The sequence below is a fragment of the Protomyctophum parallelum genome (assembly GCF_964188405.1).
Source record: "Protomyctophum parallelum genome assembly, chromosome: 1".
NCBI classification, from domain to species: Eukaryota; Metazoa; Chordata; class Actinopteri; order Myctophiformes; family Myctophidae; genus Protomyctophum; species Protomyctophum parallelum.
The window spans coordinates 64,153,339-64,176,424 of record NC_139697.1 but is presented as its reverse complement, the minus strand read 5'-3'; the positions used below and the strand labels follow the sequence as shown (position 1 = coordinate 64,176,424).

At 41.1% G+C, this 23,086-nt stretch overlaps 2 protein-coding genes across 3 annotated transcripts; one reads left to right on the top strand and one right to left on the bottom strand.

Annotated features, from left to right (window-relative positions):
• bacc1 (BPTF associated chromatin complex component 1) lies at positions 1-5,189 on the top strand. The gene is made up of 6 exons (XM_083780839.1): positions 1-332; positions 538-632; positions 1,287-1,388; positions 2,249-2,478; positions 2,584-2,688; positions 3,984-5,189. Exons 1-6 carry the CDS (start codon positions 312-314, stop codon positions 4,046-4,048), a joined length of 618 nt encoding a protein of 205 aa, XP_083636965.1. The 5' UTR covers positions 1-311; the 3' UTR covers positions 4,049-5,189.
• Positions 5,190-9,735: 4,546 nt separating this feature from the next.
• Positions 9,736-21,125, bottom strand: LOC310869856 (P2R1A-PPP2R2A-interacting phosphatase regulator 1). 2 transcript variants are annotated; one of them, XM_083780819.1, is made up of 10 exons: positions 20,743-21,125; positions 20,149-20,437; positions 19,496-19,580; positions 17,978-18,034; positions 16,217-16,263; positions 15,917-15,974; positions 15,192-15,256; positions 14,786-14,841; positions 14,519-14,603; positions 9,736-13,939 (listed from the first exon to the last, which is right to left on the bottom strand). In XM_083780819.1, exons 2-10 carry the CDS (start codon positions 20,247-20,249, stop codon positions 13,816-13,818), a joined length of 678 nt encoding a protein of 225 aa, XP_083636945.1. In that variant the 5' UTR covers positions 20,250-20,437; positions 20,743-21,125; the 3' UTR covers positions 9,736-13,815. The 2 variants fall into 2 exon arrangements, with proteins under 2 accessions (XP_083636945.1, XP_083636944.1); XM_083780818.1 differs by having other exon boundaries at positions 20,149-21,125.
• Between the last annotated feature and the right edge of the window lie 1,961 nt (positions 21,126-23,086).

Here is a 23,086-nt window from a genome sequence, read left to right as displayed (position 1 = left end):
CCGAAGCAACATATTCGCGCAACATTCTCTTTATCCCCCTTGGATTTTGCAACTGAACCATTGTTGATAGATTATTGTTATTATATTCCCCGAAAATATGCTTTTATTTGCAAACTAGTTTAACCCGCTGGTGTGATTTAGGTCACATTTGTGTATTTGTTGCTTTGACTGACGCATAGGCTCGTAAGCTTCTATGGAAGCCCGCTAACGTTAGCTACTGAAGCTAACTTTAGCTAGCAGCTAGCGGTGTGTGTGCGCATTGTTTTGGTTTAACTCTACAAGCTATTATAAGAGGTTCAAAACAACTCAACATGACCTCGGCATCTGCTAAGGTAAACTGTCGCCTCGGGGATTTGAGATCTCTTTGTTTATAATATGCATAAAGGACAAAGGTTGATTGACTGTTTATAATAAACGAACGAAGCGATTTAATTGATTCACTCACCGTTAAGGGCATTCTTATTTGTCACTACTACCCCTATCTTTATTGCACGCATTAATCATGTGTTGTGATCACCTTCATGCATGGCTGGACAGGTGGGAGAGATTTTCTCCGCGGCGGGAGCTGCTTTCACCAAGCTGGGAGAGCTCACCATGCAACTGCACCCTGTGTCTGATTCCAGCCCCGCAGGGTAAGATAAGTGATTGATTGAATGAATGAATACTTTATTAACAGTTTACTATTTGATTTTGTACAGAGGTACGGTTTGCAATGATTGTTAAAAGGATAACACAAAAAGCCTTATTGGGGCTTAATTGTTTCCATTATGGCCCTGTGTATTACATTTCAATTCATTTAGACATTTAATAATAAACCAAACACAATCAACACTAGTAGCAATGAATGAAACACACACACACACACACACACACACACACACACACACACACACACACACACACACACACACACACACACACACAAACAACAACCAGCTCAAGTCACTTTGCATTTCTTTGCATAAATCAGGTGTACCTAACATCATTATCACTTACATCACCTTTACATTTACCACTGTTAAATGGATCTAATAAACTATCTGAAACAAAAGTAGATATGTCAGGTACTTTGCTAGAGGAAATGCTGATAGAACTTGATATCTATTTCCTTTCACATCACTGATCACTTGTGTGGTCTCTCGAGGGTGTGTGTGTGTGTGTCAGAGCTCAAACTCAAATCGCCATCTGTTGTGTGTGTAATTGTGTATGTACGCATGTGGATCTACTGTAAGGGAAAGTGATAAAGTTGCTAAGCTTGTCTGTAACCTTGCATCATTTAATTACAGAGCCAAGTGGACAGAGACAGAGATTGAAATGCTGCGTTTAGCAGTGCGGCGATTTGGTGATGATTTGAACAACATCAGCACAGTGATTAAAGAGCGCACTGTGTAAGTCTGCATGTCTTAAATGCTGTTTGTGTGTCAATGTGTTCATGCGCTAGCACAAACAAATAAATAATCAATAAAAGGCGTAAGCCGCAAAAAAATAAAAAGGTGTTTTCTTAATAAGTGTTGGTTAGTAACAGACCAATCAAGAGCATGAACCCATTTGCTGTGTTCCAGTTCCAATTTAGTTTGTTAATTTTATTTTTCATATTTGGAATTGGAATACCGACCTGAAAATGCATTTAATGTTTTCTAAAGGGCTGGAGAGACATGGAGACCCCTGTTACAGAACAAATACTCTCTACTCTATATATAATGTAAAATCACTTACAGCACATTTGAAGGTCCAGGCCAGGGCCATCTTAATTAAGAATTGAGTGTGCAAAACTCTACCTATATTAAATTGTTTATATGATCAATATAAGTAAATTTATATATGATAACCCTTCACAGTAGTAGCTTTTTCATATTTTCTATTTTTTGCATATTGTCCTATATAATGCCTCATTTGCATATTTAAAAAATTAAAAATTGTAATACAATAAATCATTGTCTCTGTGTAAGTAATCAACTGGGGAAGTTTTGTGGTGATAACAATCTAATATAGGTATGGTTTTGCCCACTCAATTCATAATTAACGTTCCAATTTTGGAGCTCTGGCTCATGGACTAAGAACCAAAAAGAACTGAACCGGTTCCCATTGGGAACCAACCGGTGGAAAGGGGGTCTGAGAGTGTTCAAACTTGTTCACTCTGAGAGTTAAATTAATACAGAGCATTTTAGAGTGTAGATTGGTGTTCCAGAGATTGTATCAAATGGTTTAAGAATCACTGTTCTAACTCTATGAATGGAATTCCCTGCAGAGCCCAGATAAAGAGCACAGTGAAGAGGAAACTGTATGAGGACAGTAGGGTGCCCATCTCATCAGAATCCCCCAAAAAGACCATCAAGAAAACAAGCGTCTCAATGGCACCTGCCGCAGCGCCCGTCGCCCCTGCCATGATCACGGTGCCAACATCGCAGGTTGTCGTGGCAACAGGAATGCAAAGCAGCCCCTCCTTAGCCCCACCCATCAAAAAGCAGAAGACTGCAGGTAACTTAACTTATAACTTATATTGTGTTTGTGTGTGTGTGGTAAAATGTATTAAATCTTGTACTGCACTACCTTATAGTAAACAAATGTTTTGTCCCTCTGCAGATGTGACACTGAGTGCTCTCAATGACTCTGATGTCAACAGTGACCTTGTGGACATCGAAGGTTTGGGCGATGGCTCCTCCAATAAGAAGCTCAACTTTGATCAAGGTGAGAGTAGTACAGAGCCTCATAAGTTGGTTCTTTTCTTCTGAATATGCTTGAATTGGTTTTGTATACAGTATATGGTATGGTGTAGGACAGGGATATTCAAATGGCGGCCCCCCCCTTGTGGCCCCTGGAAGAATTTTGAAAATAATAAGAGGGCTAATAAAAGTTACAGGTATGGTGTGTGCGATATTAATTGTGAGATTACCATAATGACGGTAATCATTAAAGGACCACTTTTCAACCTATCTTCATATATAGGTCCTCACTAATAATCATGATAAAATGACACGTTTTTTCTACTCGGTCTGTGTCACATAGGAGGGCTGTGGGCAGTTCAGAAACCCACCCAACAGTGACATCAATGGAGAATCCAAGCTAATAGAAACTTTTTAGGCTTTCTAGTCCTGAAAAGTTGCAATGCGAAATTGGAAGCCATCATTCTCACAATAATAAACCCTGTTCCAGGTCCATTTGGTTCCAATTGTACACTCTCAGAGTTACAGACCCATAAGGGTCCATTTGGTTCCAAACCATTTCCCTGGGGACCCCCTGGAACTGCCTCAAGGACCCTGGGGGTCCCCGGACCCCGAACCCCACTTTAGGAATCACTGCTCTATGTAATCTGATCTTTATAGTCTGATAAACTATTCTCACGTAAATAAATCTTGTTTAAAAAGCAATCTGCCTAACGATGATGTCACTGGTGGTCGTGGACGGGTTTCTGAACTGCCCACAGCAGAGTGTGTGTGTGTGTGTGTGTGTGTGTGTGTGTGTGTGTGTGTGTGTGTGTGTGTGTCCGTCCAGCTGATGGTCGTTAATGTCAAAGCAATGCTGTTTATGCACTGTCAAATAGGTCTAGGCCTACATCTATTCTAAGGTGGCATATACCTGTATAGACATATTATCCTGCTCATTACTGTGCGGAAATATACATAAATCTTCGTGTTTGAGCACAAAAAGCATTTTGAGAACCCACAAATTTCCGCGCTTCGCGCGCACACTGTGCGGCCCCCCACACACAATCATTCTACAGTTGTGGCCCCCGGCCTAATCTAATTGAATACCCCTGGTGTAGGACAGGTTAATGGTTATAATCATCAAGGCATGTGGACTGCAGATAAATACATTTCAAAAGAAAAACTAGCATTGAGATATGTGAAAGTTCTCAGATTTTCAAATGTTTCTTTTGACCTGGCAGAAATGTGACATTATTAATATTCGGTGTACGCTGAAACGTCTACCAAAATGGCAACAGCTTTTAAACATTTGTCATGTCATTTCCATGTATTTCACAGAAAGCTTAAACCTGGACTCCAGCCTTATAATGAACTCCAGTGACCTTCCCCTCCTGTCCCGTTGACGTTTTACCTGTGACCTGGCAGCCCAGTGTAACTTTGTGGGGCGAGACTTTGTGAACCCATCGCTTCTAGACAAACTTGGTTGCAGAATCCTGGAGCTGTGGTTCCATGTTCTGTACATTGCTCATTGGGGACAGATTTCTAACTAGGAAGTGTTTTCTTCCTCCACCTCCTGCACATTTTTATTATCATGTTTTCAAAATAGACTTTTTTTTGTTACATAATCAGTATGCAGGCTTCCGGTGAAGGTTTGGAAATGCACAGACAACGAGTCGCACAAAAGTTTGGAGTAGTAGTGCGGTCTTCTCTCACACATTGGCTTCAAGTTTTAGGACAGTTATCTGGCAGTCGAGTTTCATCAGCTACTCAACTGGAAATAAATCAATGCCGAGTGTATGGTGAGCTGAAGATGTGGTTGTGGGTTTGTCGGTGATATTCTGCTGGCAGTGTGCAAGTTGGACCAACGGCAGCCATATCTAACAAATATCCCTCTTCTTTATTTGGAGATGGTTAAAATAAAATGCAATATAATGTATGTGATGTAATGGGTTATTAGGCTATTAAGCCCATGTTTTTAGCAAGCTATTATGTACTCCATAGTTCACTCCACAGAAAGAAATTAGTTTCTAGGAAAAGTGCCATTTTAAAACGAAAAACATAGGAATAACATGTATGGGAAAGGTTGTAGGATGCTTGTATGCTCCCTCCCACATTTGTTACATAGAGTCCTCATTTCTTTCATATTATCAGTAATAACTTGGATAGAATCCAGTCAATTTGAATATAATCTGTTTTCAGTGTCGGTGAATAACATTCGGATCCATTTTATGCTGTTTAGTTAAAAAAAAAAGAAAAAAAGGATAAGAACCTAAACTGAAATTCTCTTGCTGTGTCTCATTGTGGTTGGCGTTTCAATTCTGCCGGATATGACCTTTTTCTACATTATAATTTACGGTCCATTGTGGTGGCATAAATGTTACAATATTTTACAGTACAACCAAAACATCACTGCCGTACACACAGTAAATTGGTGAAATATATTATATCTCATTACATCCTCACTAGTCAATTTCAAAATGCTAAATAAAACGATGCAATACAAAATAAACGTAAAAGTAAAGATTCCAGATGAGGCAGAGACACACAAGTGGTTTCCACCCTCTATACTGTATATCAGGGGTACTCAACTGGCGGACCGCGGTCCACGACCGGACCGCGGACCACCTCTCTGCGGACCCTAGGCAAAAGAAAAAAAAATGTATTTTTCTTTTTTTTTCTTTTTTTGCATCAGGTCAGGCCAGCAAAAAAAATCTCTCCTAAACTCAGGCCAGGCCAGCCACAGTCAATTTCAATTCAATTCAGGCAGTGTTGCTGCAGCACAACTACATTATGTGTCTTATGTTAATGGAGGGAAGAAGTTAATAATATAAATAACATCAGATGGTACATTTCTCATGTGAAATTGCTGCAAAGGCCCCCAAAATGTCCCCCAAGGGCCCCCAAAATTCTGGCGCGCGCAGTGTGATTTGGAGTTCCACTCCGGGCCTGCACTCTGCACCCCATTATTGGTTGGTTGGAAGGGGATCTGATTTGTATAAGCTTGGCTTGACCATACTAAACGGCGGGCATAGAGCCCCGCTCTCCGATGGACGCCGCGCATGGGACCGGACCTCGGTCTTATTCAAAAAAATATTTGTGGACCTTCATCATTTCTAGTTGAGGACCCCTGCTGTATATGCACACAGTAAATACAAAAACTACAAATTTATAGTACAGTATATCTTCTAAACAATTACAATACAAAAATCTATAGCAATGAGCGAGGTAGGTATCATTAGCTGTGCTTTGTTTTAAAAATGTGAAATCTGCCATACACACAAATAGGCCTACTTGCAATCTTAACGGCTAATGAAATCAAAAATTCGGTTTATTTCGGAAATGTACACATGATCTGCTCCAAATCAGAAGATTCAAGAGAACACGTTTTCTAATGATATATATATTTTAATTACATGATTGTTTTCATATACAATATGAGATCAATTCATATGGTGTACATGGCTTTGTTTTCACTAAAAACGTAACATTTTGCGTCAATTTTACAGCCATGAGATACTCTGGACTCGTCTGGAGGGAATGAATGAATATAGTATTTTATTTTTTATTCTTTTACAGATCCATAAAAATACATCATCTTTATCTTATGTATTTGTCAAGAAAAAGAAAAACTATTTACATTTTGAAAATACTTGCTGAATGTTCTTATACATAGTAAAAGTCTGAATTTGACTGAGATGGTACAAATGGACTCTGATAAGTAACACTCAGGATTTTACAGCTTAAGTTAATTTGTACTTAGTTAGTTGCACACAGATGTGGAACAACAAAAATAGCCAATCTACAAGCTCACAACACGTTGTGCTGCAATGTGTTATGAGCTTGTAGATGGGCTATTGTCAGTGCAACCAAGTGTATATATCAGGCTTTAGATGTGCTTTAAGTTCCCTTTCTTGCTCGCCTCTTTCCACTCTCAAATGATCTAGTTCATTACTCTCTCATCCTTCACTTCTCTCTCTTCTCTTTACATACTTTTTTTTGTCTGAAGAGTAAGATGAATTAGCAGCCATCTTTAGATGTAGATCTGCTATTTTTGCTTTGTGCTGCCTCTGTATGTATAAAATACGGTGTAAGTGGTTAAAGTGATATTTTCACCCCAGTTGAAAATGTCATTTCTAGTGAGCACACTCCACAAGCATTCTGGGACCATCAACCTCCAATCATGACTCCTGAAGTTTTGGAGGGCACACATGTCAAGTATAGACCAATCCAAGGAAGGGTGCCCTAGGGCGCAATCATAGCTGCGGACTGCGGTGTCACATTAAGCACAGCTTGACACCGCAGCACTGATTGCCTACATCTGGCCTACAAGGCACCACTATGGATTAATCTATAGCCTACACCCTACATCTTCAATGCAACTAGGCTATAGCTCATACATTAGATACTATATGATGTCTAATGATGATTCACAATCCAGCCATGAATCATTCTAAAAAAATTAAAATAATAAAGCAAATCATTGATTGTACTTTTTTCTGAGGTGTTACATTAGTGGGACGTAAGCCTATGCCTTATACTTGCTCGAGTGCCCAATATTGATTGACAAAAGTGCAAAATCATTACTAAAAGATAAACTTGGTTTGGTATTGAAGGTTAATCATTGTGCCCATATAATGCTATAGAGGTATGCACACAAAAATGAAGATATTCTACCACAGACAAATGTCACTTGACACAAATGACACACTGACACAGTTTACGGAAAGTATCACACATTCAGATTGTGGCCGATAGAAATGTGAATATTGGGTTTTTTTTAACAACGGTATAGGAACGGCAATAACAGCAATACAAACCAACAATGAAGAGTAAATCAGCATGAATATAAGGAAGATAAGAGCACAGTGTCAAATTGAGGACAACGTCATACACAGTAAAATCCCCCATAACTCAGCGTACAAATGTACAACCACATTATGGGTCCAAATGGACCCAGTGACCCAAATAGACCCCTTTGGTTTTTTGTATGCTCTCAGAATTTGGCATTTTAACTGTGAAGTTTGGTCTGGTCACTGGTGGCAAGACAAGGTTTTTGTCTCTTAAATCACTACTCCCACTGACCACAGCTTCTCTATTGTAATGTTTTCAGAGAAGCTTCTACCTATACTGTACGTAAACCGTTGTGACCACAAATGAAGATTAAGGGTGGGGGAGATGGGATATGGTTTGTCATCGGTTTCAGTGGCCAGATATTATTTTCATTAAACCCAGATTTGAAAGACGTGGCAAGGTTTGCCTGGAGAATGTTTCCCAGAAGGCCTCTTTAGCACTACAAATCACTATTGCCAGCGGCTTCCAATGCAACAAGATGATCTATCTATTCTAAGCACAGAGTTGCTTCTGGGAAACCTTGAAGTGACCCTATGCAACAGGTCACTTAAACTGACACTGCTAGGCTAATAAGGCATGAACATCATGTCAGGCAAATGCTATGAACTCAACCTCAAACTTAAATTTAAAAAAAAGAAAGAAAGAAAAAATATGTTCATAAAATAGGACATCCGTCATTCTAAAAATAAAACAAAAGGTCATCATCTCGGGAGAACACAAGAATGGAAGATAAATTAATAAACAAGACTTCGAACTCACTCTGAATGCATTGAAGCACACTGGAAAAAATACTAGCTATCAGTTAATGAAAATCTTAAAACGAATGATGGGACATATTGTCAATTGCAAAAACCAGATAAAAAAGTAAAAGTATCACAAATGTATGTATATTTATTTTCTTTTTTTAACAAAATGGCCCCAAAAAACGATTCTTTGATGCAGCGATCCATGCCAAGATCAGTGTATGTGTCGTGCCATTTTATGGCAACTCAATGGGTTAGTTTGGGCTTGTCAGAACCGAGCAGTTCCAGTCAAACCCATTGCAATGTTCACTGCATTTCATGTTGAATGCATGAAAAACAGTTATCACTGCTCTTTGAAAGAAGCAAAAGCATAAAAAATAAAGCAGAACATTTAATGGCATGCTTCCATCATAAAATACACTTAAATATGTCACACTACAGCCTATTTCTGTACACCTTTGAAAATAATTTGCTTTGCTTAGCATTTGGCAATCTGTTGTTTCACTGTAAAGTCCTACTGTCCTTAGTATAGAGTATAGTATAGAAATAGAGGAAAATACGGAGCAATACGGGTACATTTTAATACATAACCTGTGATTTTACTGTGTACCTCACAACCATCTATTGATTCTATTCTATGGGGTTCTCGGGAGTTCCTGAGAGATGTCAAGGTCTGTCCATTATTGCGGTTAGACAATGACGATAAAATAATATTTATTTTGACACTGCAGAACAGCGGGACCAACACTCTTCATCCCCATTTGTGAAGAATAACCAATGCTGATGATTTTGAAATTGAGAGCAGTGGATCTCAAACTTTTCCAGGTCAAGGACCCCCGAATAAATATGTATTTGGATTGACCCCCATTTGAAAAAGTATTTTTGCCAGGGATCCCGGTACAAGATTGGTGTTGTTAAAATGTTTTGACACATTGTGGGCTTGTAAGGTTAAAGTGGTTAAACTGATTTTGATACTACAGTAGTATATATGAACTCCTTTTGCTGGGGACCCCATGGAACCCGGATGCCACTTTGAGAATGAGAACCACTTATCTAGAGGTTGGACATACCATGGTGGCTCAACCGCTTGATCATATTCATTATAATGTCCCGTAGAATTTCCATCTCAGGACCAGATGTACGGTATATTGCATCACATTGCACCACCACGGTTATGAAATCAACCTCTTTCTGACTCCTACAGATTTATAGTAGGATTAACAGACATGTCCTTAAATGTGCTTTTTGACCACCAACATCAGAGAGTGGGCCCAACTCCCCAAGACTTAGAGGGGGTGGGGTGGGGGCAGGGGGATAAACAGCATCCATTGTATCTAGATATGCATCCATTCATGTAACAAACATTTTTATTTTTATTTATTTTTTACAATGGTATAGTAATTTCTGTGCAAAATTGTGAAAATTGATTGTAAAATCTACAAATAGTGTAGATTGGAAAAATGTTTTGTCCATTCCCAACATAAAAACAGCACTGGTATAACACAGACAGTTTAAGAAATTATGTACATATTTCACAAGTGAAAGGTCAGGAGGAAAGGATGTGGAATTTTTAACACATGCGTCAACATAAGGAGAACACAACTTTTAGATCACTTTTATCCCATGTTCAATAGTCAAATTAATCAATAGTTTCTGATAAACAAATGTTCTCAAAAGTAACACATGGTGTGCTGGAAATATCACATCCTTAAAAGGGTGATTTATACTTGTGGAGTTGCGTGCTGAAAATATCAGATCTACATGCTCACAACGCATCACATGTTGTGAGCTTGTTGATATATTTGATATATTTGGCGTGTGACAATGGCACACAACTAAGTATAAATGAAGCATAAGAGTGTGGGAACGACAGCCCTATCCGTTTCCCCATAGATTTACATCTAAAAATATATGGCCGCATATTTGCTGAATGTACAGTACATGACATCCCAGCGGGCTATATTTTAGGGTCCAGAGCAGAACATAATGGTTTACAAATGATTTACCTCGGACCAGAAGTTGGCATTCACCTCGCCATCTAAGTAATTGCAAAATAAGCGAATACGTAAACATTGTTTCAACAATGTTGTTCTTTGCCTGTGACTCTGTCAGAACATCAGCGACCCATGGAGTGATGAAAAACTGCAATAGGCCATGGGTAAAATACTACTGAGGCACAAGGATGTGTGGACAGCAAGGCAATATTCCTTCTGAGCATATACTATGTACATGTATATCCACATAATATGACGCCAAATATGTATAGGAGTGAGCCAGTAATTACAGAGATCATCCTGACAACCGAACGCTCCATTTACACGTCTCCCCCCTGGTCTCTGACGCCTCTGGTGAAATGTGTCACAGAGGGATGTGCAGATTAGCAAACTCTTACACTATTATGGTGATTAAAGTGCTCCAAAATCTATGGGGAAGTGTTAGATTCTCACATCACTGCCGCCCCATGTAAAGTGTAAGAAAAACTGCTCTGCAGATGTTCCAAAGTATACATCTTTATGACCTCACGTTATATCTTAAGTTATTTTGAATCTGTCTCGGGGAGTGTTATTAATATTCACAAATACTGGATAGTCTGCCCAAGATAAAACAAAATAACAAAAATATAATGTTTTGGAACTAATTAAGCCAATTTCCTACCCTAGTACCCATGAAGAGTAAGAAAACAATGCTCTAACCTGAGGACAATGATCACATTCATAAGAAAACACATCCAAAGAAGAAAGTGACACTTTAGTCCATCTGCTGGAAAATAGTTATAGAAGAATGATATATTGTTCAAATAAAGCGCTTCAAAGTATTCTGACAAAACAGCTGAAAAGTGTCACTGGTATGTACGGCATGGCCAATTACTGCAAACTATGACCATTAAAGGAAGGCAACTAAGCAAACAAATTAAATATGCACCATAACATCGCATTTGCAAAACACCATATTAGACCACTCAATAAGATCTGGCAAGTTTTCTTTTTCCTCAGACAAACCACTTCTTTTTGGGCCTTTAAAACACCTTTTGAAGAACAGGAATGAAAGAGCACAGTCATTAGCATAGAGCTTTGCCTGAGGATTTAATATCTGTCGTCAAAACCCCCATTGGATTAAAACTGAGGGTAAAGTAACTTATAGTAAAGCTTCCGTTCTGAATATTCACATATAGATACACTATAAACATATAGACACAGAGCCATTAAGGCCCTTAGACCACAGCTTCATACGTTTTTAGACCGGGCCCCAATTTAGACTTGTGGTCTCTGAACCTGCTCCCCAGGCTCTTTAAACTATTTCTGTGCCCGTCATGTTGGGACCTGACAGAAGTAGTGACACATGACCCGTTTTGGACTCCAGTTCCTTAGTTATCGAAACTAGGGAGATGTAGGCAAGACACTTCATGTCCATGAAGCCTATTTATATTTCCGGCAAGCGAAACAGCTGTATAAATTATAAATGAGCCATAAGGCTGTACAAATTATAAATGAGCCATAAGGCTTGCAAAAGTTTCTTCTAGAACACCTGGAAAACCAATTCGGACTGTGCCGTTAAAACATCTCTGAGGATGGAAGAGCAGCAAAATGTATACAGAGAACTTCTAAAGTATCTCTTAAGGCTAATTTGAACTATAGTATTGTTGGGGTCATGCTATCTACAATTTAGCTACTGGCAATGAGCACAAGTTGGGGTGTGCTGAATTGAATTCTTGGGTTTATGTCTAAGTTTGGTTTTAAAATATCATCAAAAAGTAAAATATTATATATACTTTCAGACAAAAAGCTCTCATACTCTGTTTTGGTTCAGAAAAAAAGATTATCTGGTTTGGACTGGACCATGTGTTATTCCCAAACCAGCCGTCAAGCCAGTTGTTTTTGGGAGCACTCATTTTAGTTGACTCATCCTCGTCCTGCGTATGTGCAAGAGTAATAACAAATGCACAACTTTTTAAAGCACGCCACTCTCAGAGCAAGTGTGCACACTGCACAGACAATGGTCTCGTTCGTCAATGAGGGCACTATCCCGAGTTGGCATGGCAGGGTGGATGGAATAGCTTATACCGTAAACCAAAACGAGCGCTCCGTCTGTGCGTCTCAGCCAATCACACAGATTGAAGGCGGAGTTTTCAGCATGACAGGCTAGGGAATAACTCAAGTGCTGCTCTATCCCAGGTTAATATGTACCAGCTTGACACAATGGTATGCAGATGTTACTCCAACTGTTTCTGTAAGTGCTCTATGCTGGTGCGGTTGTCTTTTCTGACAACAAATATAATTTCAGCTTGTAAGCTAAGTTTTGGCTTATGCTGCCCTGTGAGAAATGAATGTTGAATTCCCAGTGGAACATTGATGGTTTTAAGAATTTTCCAGTATGCAACGCGACAAGACTCTTCTAGTTAAATTGCTGTGGACTGGTCAAGACAATCTGACCCTTGCAGTATCAAGCAAACACGTTGTCTCCATGCTGTTATTCATCCTCACAAATCAAGGTGCCACTTTGTAGTAACATACTGTAATATACTGTATGACTACATCTTAATTAAAACTTGCAGAGAATCAGAAGAGATCTGACTTGTAATTTCAAAAGAGATTTTATGGTTGGTTCTGGGGACCTGCTCTCTCTGAGATATTTGTATGGGACATTGACGCTCCATTCACCTAACAAGCAGGAAAAAACGATGTTTATCTGTCAGATCGGCTTGCAAAGCGCAGTCCAACATGAAGTTTTACTCAAAGAGAGTAATGCCCGAAATATACTCCATCACTGGAAACAGCAGATCTGCAAGCTCACAATGCATTGCGCCTGCGACACATTGTGTGCTTGTAGTTCGGCTATATTCGTGCACAACTCTGTTGTACGACAAAGTATAAATTGGGCTGAAGAGGAAATCCAGATGACTAAATAGTCAAGTGTCCTTATTGTTCCATTCCAACTGGCCAGTGCCAGCCTTTTAAAGGCCACAATGCATGATGGAATATACACGCTGTAGTTTTTAGTCAGCAGCAGACAATGTAACATTGAAAAATGTATGATCCATGGTCAGCAGTTTTTTCCATGAAATGCAAGGTGTTGTGCACAGGGCCAAAGATACTGATACACACAGTGTGCCAATGCATTACCTAGGGTAGAGGCAGATCCTGACTGATACATATACCACACAGTACACCCTTGTAAGGTTCATGGCACGGTGGTAGAAGCCTAGTGATGAATACCCCTGTAGGCATGTAGGGCAGGGAGTAGACTCCAATTGACCTACTGTAGGCTGACACCCTCTGTTCAAACCACCAGCGACCACTCTGCCAAAGCCATTAGTATCCAATGGCCGATTTGATCTCTCACATATACGTATGACACACAGCTGTTGTGGGTTCTGCTCCGGGCAGAACTCCTCTGTGCCGACAAAGGAGCAAATAAGGCACCTATGGTAAATATCAGGTTCTCCGGTTGTAGAAAAATAATGGGCTTCCGACTTGCAGTGTTTTTTGTTTTTGTGATTTGCTGCGCTGTGCTGTGCACATGGTGGCAGACTGGTGTCTCCGGGGGAGTTACTGTACGTGTGGGTGGTCAGGTGCAATTTAGTGACCAGGGTGGTGGTGGGTGAAGGATGGAGGAGGGGATAAAGACAGAGGGCTGCCTGGCGGACTGGAACACAGCGGAATGGCTCCTCCTTGAGCAGAAACTGCAACGGCCTGAGACACACTGATGGCAGGGCGGAGAGAGAAGTAGGGAGGGAATCGCGTCAGTTTTACAACTCTCGTCAAAAGGCTTGTCCAACAAGGAGTACAGTAGCCCTGAGTTAAGCTCAGCTGCGTCCCAAAAACACACATTTCACTGTGAGCTTGTACATCTGCTATTTTCTGTGCGCAATGTGCAGCTAAGTACAAATTAGACTTTAGTCTTTTTAGTACTATACCAGAGTAAACAATGCACACAGGGTTTAGTTATGCTGGTTCATATTCCTTTATTCGGAGCTTCTGCCCAGTGTATTTTAGACTGTCCAGACCTGGGTACATATTCCTTCCTGTGTTTCTGTATTGCCATTATAGCTATACCGATATCCTGTTACTGACTGTTGTTAATGGCCCAACATTACAGTACCTTCATGATGAATAGGAGGGAGAGAAAGGGAGAGCAAGGCAAACAGAGAGGCAGTGAAAGTAATATGAAAGCGTGAGTAGATCTGCGCTCTGATTTGTTTTCACATACTGTTTTGATTGTGTGTGTGTGTGTGTGTGTGTGTGTGTGTGTGTGTTGCCACTGTTAAAGCAGGCAGCGCACCTGACTGTGTAGCTGGTGGAGTGGGCGGGATCTGTTACCCCGGCAACAAACAGCTTTTTGGGTGGCCCGTCAGACTCAACCCCTCCTGAAGGACACAGCAGATGAACAGAACTCCCATTAAACAAACCGTAAAGCAGGGGCACATCCTGGCAGATTGGAGGACTTGATTAGAGTAGAGTGATCTTATAATAGGACACACACACACACACACACACACACACACACACACACACACACACACACACACACACACACACACACAACTACCTTTCCTCTTGAGTGGAGTTAATGCTGGCCATCTGACAGTGGAGCTCAAAACTGGCCTGATGAAAAATAAAGGAATCCAGTCACTGTAGATTTACATCAAAATGATACAGATGTATCAAATCTCATTCCATGACTAAAACAACCCATTTAATTATGTTGGCACATTTCATAGAATAGACTGACATGCACTACAATGTGATTTAAATAAAAGTAAAATAAACAACATTGGTTAACCTTGTTGCATCTATAAACAAGCTTGTAATTCTTGATAAGCTGTCATTTTGCGTTTGACAAACTGGACAAACAGAGTGGCTTATACTAGCTGTGTGATTGATTCAAGGGGAATTTCACTTTAACAGCCACAATATCAATACCAGTGACGATAAGGTTGATTAATGTGATATACCTGAACCTCCTCGTAGGGCTGGGAGATGAATTAGGCGTAACACCGCTGTCCTGTGATTGGAAGCCCTGGGTGGAAACATAAGAGGCCTAAAGACTAAAGACCTGGAGGCGTGATCAATGCCATTTGGCCACTCAGAATAGCCAAATGGCATTGATCACGCCTCCAGGTCTTTAGTTTACTCAAGTTAGGGAATAAGACCTGGTACTACTAAAGACACGCAAAATACAGCCCATAGTGTGTTTAGAACTGGAGCAGAACTGTCAACTTCACCAACCCACCATTCTCTTTAAACCCATTTAGACCTGAGACCTGATCCTATAAAATGTCTTACCTATGTTTTTATGTCAGTGGTTCTCAAACTATTTCATGTCAAGGACTCCCAAAATAGTGTATTTGGCCACGACCCCCATCTCAAAATATGTTGTTCCAGGGACCCCCCCAGAAGCAAATATTTGAGTTAAAAACATTCGGTGTGAAATAATATATATTCAAAGATTTGCACACATTTTCACGATTTCTCTTCAGTATTTGCCTTTGTGATCCAGCACCTGTTGAGAATCGGTGACAGTGGCACAATTACAACATCAGGTGCAGAGACCACCAGGGGTCAAAATGAACCCTTATGGGTCTGTTGAATAGAGAGGGGGGGGGGGGTCTGTGGTCTAATTCATATCAAACTAGGGGTACTTGAAATGAAAATGGTTGAGAATTACTGTTCTACTTACCCCTGAAAAGTGGTCATGCCACTGGCTGACAGGAGGCAAAGGGATTAGACTGGAAGCACTGCAGAGAGTGAAATAAGAGGGACGAACAGCGTAGCGGAGAAAGAGGAGGAGTAGGTCAGAGGAGGGAGAAATAAGATACATATGAGAAAGAGAATGTGAAAAACAAGGCTAAGAAAGAGAGATAACTAATTCAGTGGTACTGAAGTGAGCTATGGGTGTGTGTGTGTGTGTGTGTGTGTGGGTGTGTGTGGTGGTATGTGTGCATGCGTGCGTGCGTGCGTGCGTCAGACAGACAAGTACCTATGTCTCTGTAGACTCTCCCTGAGTGTCATCTCCATATTCTCCTCCTGAAATAACCAAACACACACTCAACGACATGTGGGTTTACATATCTATCCATGCATGTGATAATAAGAGGAAGCATTCTTCAAAGGTGTGTGTATACTAATAAATAAATGTAACAAAAGCTACACTATGTAACTTTCAGTGAATTAAATATCATTTTGACCAATCTGTAAGGTAGAGTACAGTATGTTGATACAATGTAATAGCACATCTGCAGTGATTGCAGTGAAGCCTGTACCCAGTTGGTCTACCTGCTATTCTATTTAAAAATGTAGATCCTGTGGTCTGGTACTGGTTGACCCGTCTAAAGGTCACAATTAAATACTGGTATCTTCCCTGAGCAAGCAGGCATGCTCTATTGGGCCATGGGTAAAAGTGCATATATACCGGTAGATGGTATGATAAAGTGCGTTTTCAATAGACGTGTGTGCATTCAAGGATTTCCTAATCTACAACAAACTTTGCACATATTGTACAGCTCTCAATGAGAACACATAGTATACACTACATTATAAGTGTTCAAACTGCAGGCAAATCTGACTTGTTTCTCAAATCTGATCTTTAGGACTGACTATCAACTATTGTTTGCAAGCTGATCAGATCGCAATTTTGTATTAAGACATTGTTGACCTATCTGCATAGACGCATTTCCAGACAACGTCACACTGATAAGAACCAGTATGCGCACGCAGGCCGGGGCCAAAAGAAACCGACTGCTCATTAGATGCAATGTTAATGTGGTCACAGCCACATGTGTAACTAGAAAAGGTGCCCCTCAGGGCACAGGTCTCCACCAGGCTAGGTCAGGTTGTGGCCTCCTGGTGGCGCTATAATAGGCCAATGTGAAAAGGGTGCCATTTCTTCTTACAATGGCAATTGGATGATTTGAGGCATTTTGTTTCCAAAATGTGTCTTGCAAAAATCCACCTGTTGGTGGCGCTGTAACAGGCCAATGTGAAAAGGGTGGGATATATTCATCAGCCTAGTAGTAAAGTGTGTGAAAGATTATGCTCCGTTCATGATTTGAGGCTTTTTGTTCAAAACGGACCAATCCTACAAACTTTGGAAGCCAATGTTGGCCAATTAGGATGGAATATGAAATATCGGACAGATCCTTCTTGAGCGCATGACTATAGATACTGTGTAATGATTTGTGGGATTTTTGGACATAATCTGGAGGAGTAATATCCAAAAATGTCGGCCTCCTGGTGGCACTATAAAAGGCAATGTGAAAAAAGGTCAAAGGTTTGTCCTTGGCCTTTAGGGATAGAGTGTGCATGTAGCATTTCACGCAGATCGGTGCAGTTATAGGTAAAAATGTGAAAAGCTGCCTCATGGTTGGCGCTATAGGCCGTTCTGGAAAATTCAGGGCAGAGGTTCATAGTTGGCATCTAGGGAGTGGGTGCAAAGTTTGGCATCGACCGGGTTAGCGGTGACGGAGATTAGCTGTACACGGACGGACGGAAACACACAGACACACACACACACACACACACACACACACACAGTGTGCAAAGCATACTCTCCCCATGCCTTCGGCTGGTGGAGACAAAAATGCATCCCATCAAACGTTCAGATGAATGCTTAGGTTGTTTACTGTGATCTCTCGCTCATTGGTTTCTGTTGTGTGTACTTTATACAGGCCTTAATAACACAGGCATTCATGACAAAAGTAGCACCGAGTACATACTAATAACTAGCCCCCATTGTCCTTACCTGCCTCTTGTGGTCTGACCTCTCACTGGTCAATGAGAAAGGAGACAGGGGAGGTGCCTACAACAAGACAGGACAGATTATGATTGGCAGGCCAGCCAACATTCACTCTCAAAGACAAACCACGGCAAGCACACAATGTATTTGCATGTGGAAATCTTTTACTAATTGTTTCTGGATATGAATTCCAAATGTTTATGGAGAACAACTGAGAATGTGTTGTAGTCGAGTTCTGTGCTGCTGCACTAGTCTATCCTAGCCAGCATGAGATCAAGACAACTCACCACTACCACCGTGGAGGTTGAAAGAGAAGCCAATGTTCCACAATGCATGGTTTACACGAAATTAAGTTAAGCCAAAATCTTGCTTTCAATCATATGTTGTCATATCATATGAAGCCCACAATGTCTCCCTCTCTTAATAGCGGTCACGGTCAGCCAACAGCTTTCACATACATTATGTGTATGACCTTCCCCTGGAGTCAATTTAACCCATTTAGGACAGGAACCCCTTTTGGCGTTTTTACCCTTCAAGACAGGAACCCGTTTTGGGGTTCCTGTTGCTATGTACACTACAGTACTGTATATAGCAGCATAACATATTTGTAATTGTTGAAGTTTTTCAGAAAACGTCCTCAGTCCTACATGTAAATGTGTTAGCGTCATTGTGCACTGGGTGTACCCTGTACTTGTACCTAAGACTCTGAAAAACTGTAACCAGTGCTTGGCACACAGCATAAGGGTGGCTGGATGGTGGCCGATTGGTAACCGCAAGGTTACCATTTCGAACCTGGGCTCCTCCAGAGTTAGTCCTTGAGCAAGACACTGAACCATAATTGTTCCTGATGTGCTGGTTGGTGCCTTGCATGGTTTCCACCGCCATCAGTGTATGAATGTGTGTGTGAATGCGTGAATGTAATGCACAATCTATACACTGACACGACAACGCGTATTCAGGGCGGAGTCACCACCCCCAGGGGAAGTTGTGATTTGCTCTCGTTCCCTGCAATGCAATTTGCGGCATTTCCAAAACAATATTGCGCAGAGTAGCGATTATCAAATGTATTTGCAATGCCATACGTTGAAAGATCTGTTGCCCGTGGACAAGGCACGGTACCTCCGCAAGTTAGATATTATCGGCATAGATGTTTGTCCGTATGTGATTAAGGATTGGAAAAAGTTGCATTGGCAGCCATAGAAAATTCTGCCCAGGGTAAAAAACCGGATGTGACGTTTTTGGGCTTTCCTGTCTTGCTCTGTGTCAGTGTATGTAAAGCGCCTTGGATAAAAGCACTACAGTATATAAATAGACCATTTACCATATCTCCCTCTCTTAATAGCGGTCACGTTCAGCCAACAGCTTTGACATACATTGGATTGGATTGGGACAAGTCCCTGCGACATACTAGCATCATGTCCAGGGGTTGTACTTTAGTGAAAATGGCAAAACGTACATTATTAGAAACATTGCTATGGGCTAAACTGCATATACCCACTCCTATACTCTCTCACAGACTCTCACCCTTGAAGGGCAGCTGGGGTTGACAGAGACACTGCTGCGTCGGTACCGTGATGAGCTCATAGGACTGAACACCGTCATGCCATCACTGGAAAGGGCGATTCAGGTCCAGGCCAGGGTGACAGAGAGTAAAAGACAGTGAGAGAGAGCAAGACCTGTGTCTGTGATGTAGGTATTTCTTTGTCTACTGTTTTAATTGAGCATTCATGTCCTTTGCTACTTAATAGGTCAAACTCTAGACATACCGGTTTTGTTAAAAGCACATCTACATTATTCAAAAATGACAAGAGTGTGTGTGTGTGTGTCCGTGCATGCGTGCGTGTGTGCATGTACTACTGATGTATAGTACACACTGGCTGGTCCCAGAGGCTGAAAGCGCGCACACACACACACACACACACACACACACACACACACACACACACACACACACTTCAATGATCAATCAATCAAAAACCTGTGTGTGTGTGTGTGTGTGTGTCTCTCTAAATGTTTTGATGAATTGAACATGGTGGACCCTGTTGTAAACAAGTGTAATGCTTAATTGGGTCGTCCACTCACAGTTAACAGTCTTTGTATTGAGTTTGTGCTTGAAATGTACTGTAATTCTGCAAACTGTTAATAAATATTTCAATCAATCAAAAAGTGTGTCTGACCTGACACTGGTGATCATGGGGGCGCTATTCGATCTACGAAGAGCCCCTCCTCCGGACGCGGAGGGTGCGCCTGCGCACTGATCCACTTCCATCCGTTCCATTCTGACGATTCTCCGGCCCGTCGCCTGGCAGCGTCTCCTGCCGCCGTGCAACCACTCGAAGGCGGCGTTGGGCTTTACTCGAGCCCGCTGGAAGCCTGACCCGCAGGCCTCAGATGCAACAAGCCAGAGCCGCCAAGTCAGCGGGGGAATAGTCCCGGACCAGTTTCCTTTGCTCTATCGCATTTTCCCTAGGAAAATGTACAGCGACTAGATGAAATGGAGTCCTTTCACTCGGGGATTTGTACCAATGCAATATGCTTGATGTGTTGGTGTCTCAAAACGCAAATCTTGCGGATCCGAGAAAGCTCAACAAAAACCCATACGAAAACACTGATAACTTTTGCTAAGGTATATAAATATCACCCAGCTAGGTGTCATCGCTACACGACGCAACTTTTAATTCGAGTACCAGAAAGTGACGTGACTTTTAGGATTAGCTGTTCAGCTAACGTTTAAAAGGAGAAAATCGCACAGCAGCCTTTCCCAAACCTACCAGGGCGTTTAGACGTTTCTCGGGTAAAGTTGTCCATTACGCCCTCAGCGATAATCACCAAATCTTCAAACGCTGAGAAGCATGGTCGAAATTAAAACTATTTGAAAGATTTTACAACATAGTCCCTCACCAAATAGAGGTAGTTCATCAACTGTGAAAATAGCGCCACTCGCTGGCCAAATAAAATACTGCGGCAAAGATGACAAATTGCAACATGAGAAGAGACTTCGTGATCTGCCAGTAGCCAGTATAGCAGGCAGCCCTGCTCTATATAATATTGCAATGTGCAACAGTAGTTCACCAGTGCATGAGAACTAACGCCTACTAGACTGAGTGCATCGTGAAACATGACTTAATGTTTGTCAGTAATCTGCATGTAAAATAAACATTATACCCTGATTAGAACTATAACACAACCTCCTTTTGGTAAATGGTAAATGGTGCATTTATATAGCGCCTTTATCCAAGGCGCTTTACAGAGATTGTGCATTACATTCACCCATTCACACACACATTCATACACCGATGGCAGCGGAAACCATGCAAGGCACCAACTAGCACATCGGGAGCAATTAGGGGTTCAGTGTCTTGCTCAAGGACACTTCGACAGTAACTCTGGGGGAGCCCGGGTTCGAACTGGCAACCTTACGGTTACCATCCAGGCACTCTACCCCTGAGCCACCGCCGCCCCGACTTTTGGACCTTTTAACAATTCAGATGAGCATGACAGGCTAATAAATAATATATAAAATATCAGTTCAAAGCTATCACTAACATCAGGATTGAGATAATCCATTTGATGTAGGCTATATGTAAAGTAAAGATTATAATGTATAATATAACCACTTGAGTTCCCTATTCTGGGTATGTCATATTATAATAGCAGATCTACAAACTCACATTGCATTGATTGAGCTTGTAGATCTGCTATTATAGGCAAAGAGAGTCCGGACAAAAATGAGGGGAGAAAGAGGATAAACTCCAGGCCCCACAAGGAGACCTCAAGGAAGTGTAGGTTAAAATGATTTAATAATAAATAGATTACAGAAATTGACCCTTTATTTTTATCGTCACCTTGCACAAGGACACCACAGTAGGCCTAAACTTGCTGATTCACCAAAGCATATCATGGATTCACACTTTGCAGAAGTGTGCATCACTTTACTGATGAGAAAAGACTGGGATTTGTAGGATAAAGTTCTATTTTTTATTAAAGCAGCACTATATGTAACCCCGGATTTGAACCTGGTTTCCTGCTGACACCAGCTGGGGATAAATTGTTCAGGTTAAAATTTGTGTCAGACCCTAGATCTAGGTGAGACTGAGACATGACCTTTGACATGATCTAAATGTCTCAATAAAAGACAAAATATTAAAGGACCCCCCGCCCAGTACCCATGCAGTACTACTAAATAATAATAAAGAAATCGCCATAATTTATTGTTAAAAAAAAAAGACGTATTTAGCCGTCTGGCAAAAATAGCTAAATTCCTTAAAACGAAAGAAAGCAGCAAATGAAAAAAAAGAAAATAACACTCATCTTTTACTTTCTCTAATAACAGCCTAAAACATGAACCTTGGTTGAAAAAAACAAAGTTGTCCTTTAACATAGGCTACTCTACCATAGAGATTGGACAAATCATATTTTATTCATTAAAAATGTTACATAGTGTGGCTTGAAGTAGGCAGCCTACTAGCCCTACAAGCAGAACCCAATGCTACTGAAGTTTCTGACATTTTTTAGACCCAGAGCATTGGGTCCTATTCCACCTCCACCCTGCCACCGGGTACGCACACATAAATTAACGTAAACACCTTCGGATAACTCCTTCTGCGCTCTTTGAGGACTTTTTTTCCTTTGAGGGCTTCTGAATCTGTGAACTATAAGTACCTATACATACCGCTGCGAATAGCCGTTAAGTATTTTTTTTCCGCTTTGATTCTTCTTTTCCTTCCTTGTTTATTGACACCTCATTGTACCGCCTATCTGGCTAGCTAGTGGCGCTATAGCTATGACAGAGCAGATCAGAGGCAGGAACGTAGCCGGCACAAGCCAACCGCACATCGGGACGCGGTACAATGAACGGTAAATAAACAAGAAGAATCCAAGCTTCCAAATCGGTCAAACATAGATTAAAAATACTTAACGGCTTCCGCACCACAGGAGATATTCGCAGCGGTATGTATAGGTACTTATAGTTCACAAATTCAGAATCACTCAAACAAAAAGAGGCCGTCAAACACCGCAGATACGATGTTACCGAGCATATATATTTATGTCCGCGTTCCAACATTCCCATACGAAAATATAGATACGCACAGGGACCCTATACATAAAGTGACA

Coding starts and splice junctions, on each gene's coding strand:
- bacc1 (XM_083780839.1), top strand. CDS start 312: ATGACCTCGGCATCTGCTAAG. Junction 1,389..2,248: donor GTGATTAAAGAGCGCACTGT/GTAAGTCTGCAT, acceptor AATTCCCTGCAG/AGCCCAGATAAAGAGCACAG. Junction 2,689..3,983: donor GAAGCTCAACTTTGATCAAG/GTGAGAGTAGTA, acceptor TGTATTTCACAG/AAAGCTTAAACCTGGACTCC.
- LOC310869856 (XM_083780818.1), bottom strand. CDS start 20,249: ATGGAACGGATGGAAGTGGATCAGTGCGCAGGCGCACCCTCCGCGTCC. Junction 15,257..15,916: donor GGCATGACCACTTTTCAGGG/GTAAGTAGAACA, acceptor GTTTCCACCCAG/GGCTTCCAATCACAGGACAG. Junction 13,940..14,518: donor TCCACCAGCTACACAGTCAG/GTGCGCTGCCTG, acceptor CCCTGCCATCAG/TGTGTCTCAGGCCGTTGCAG.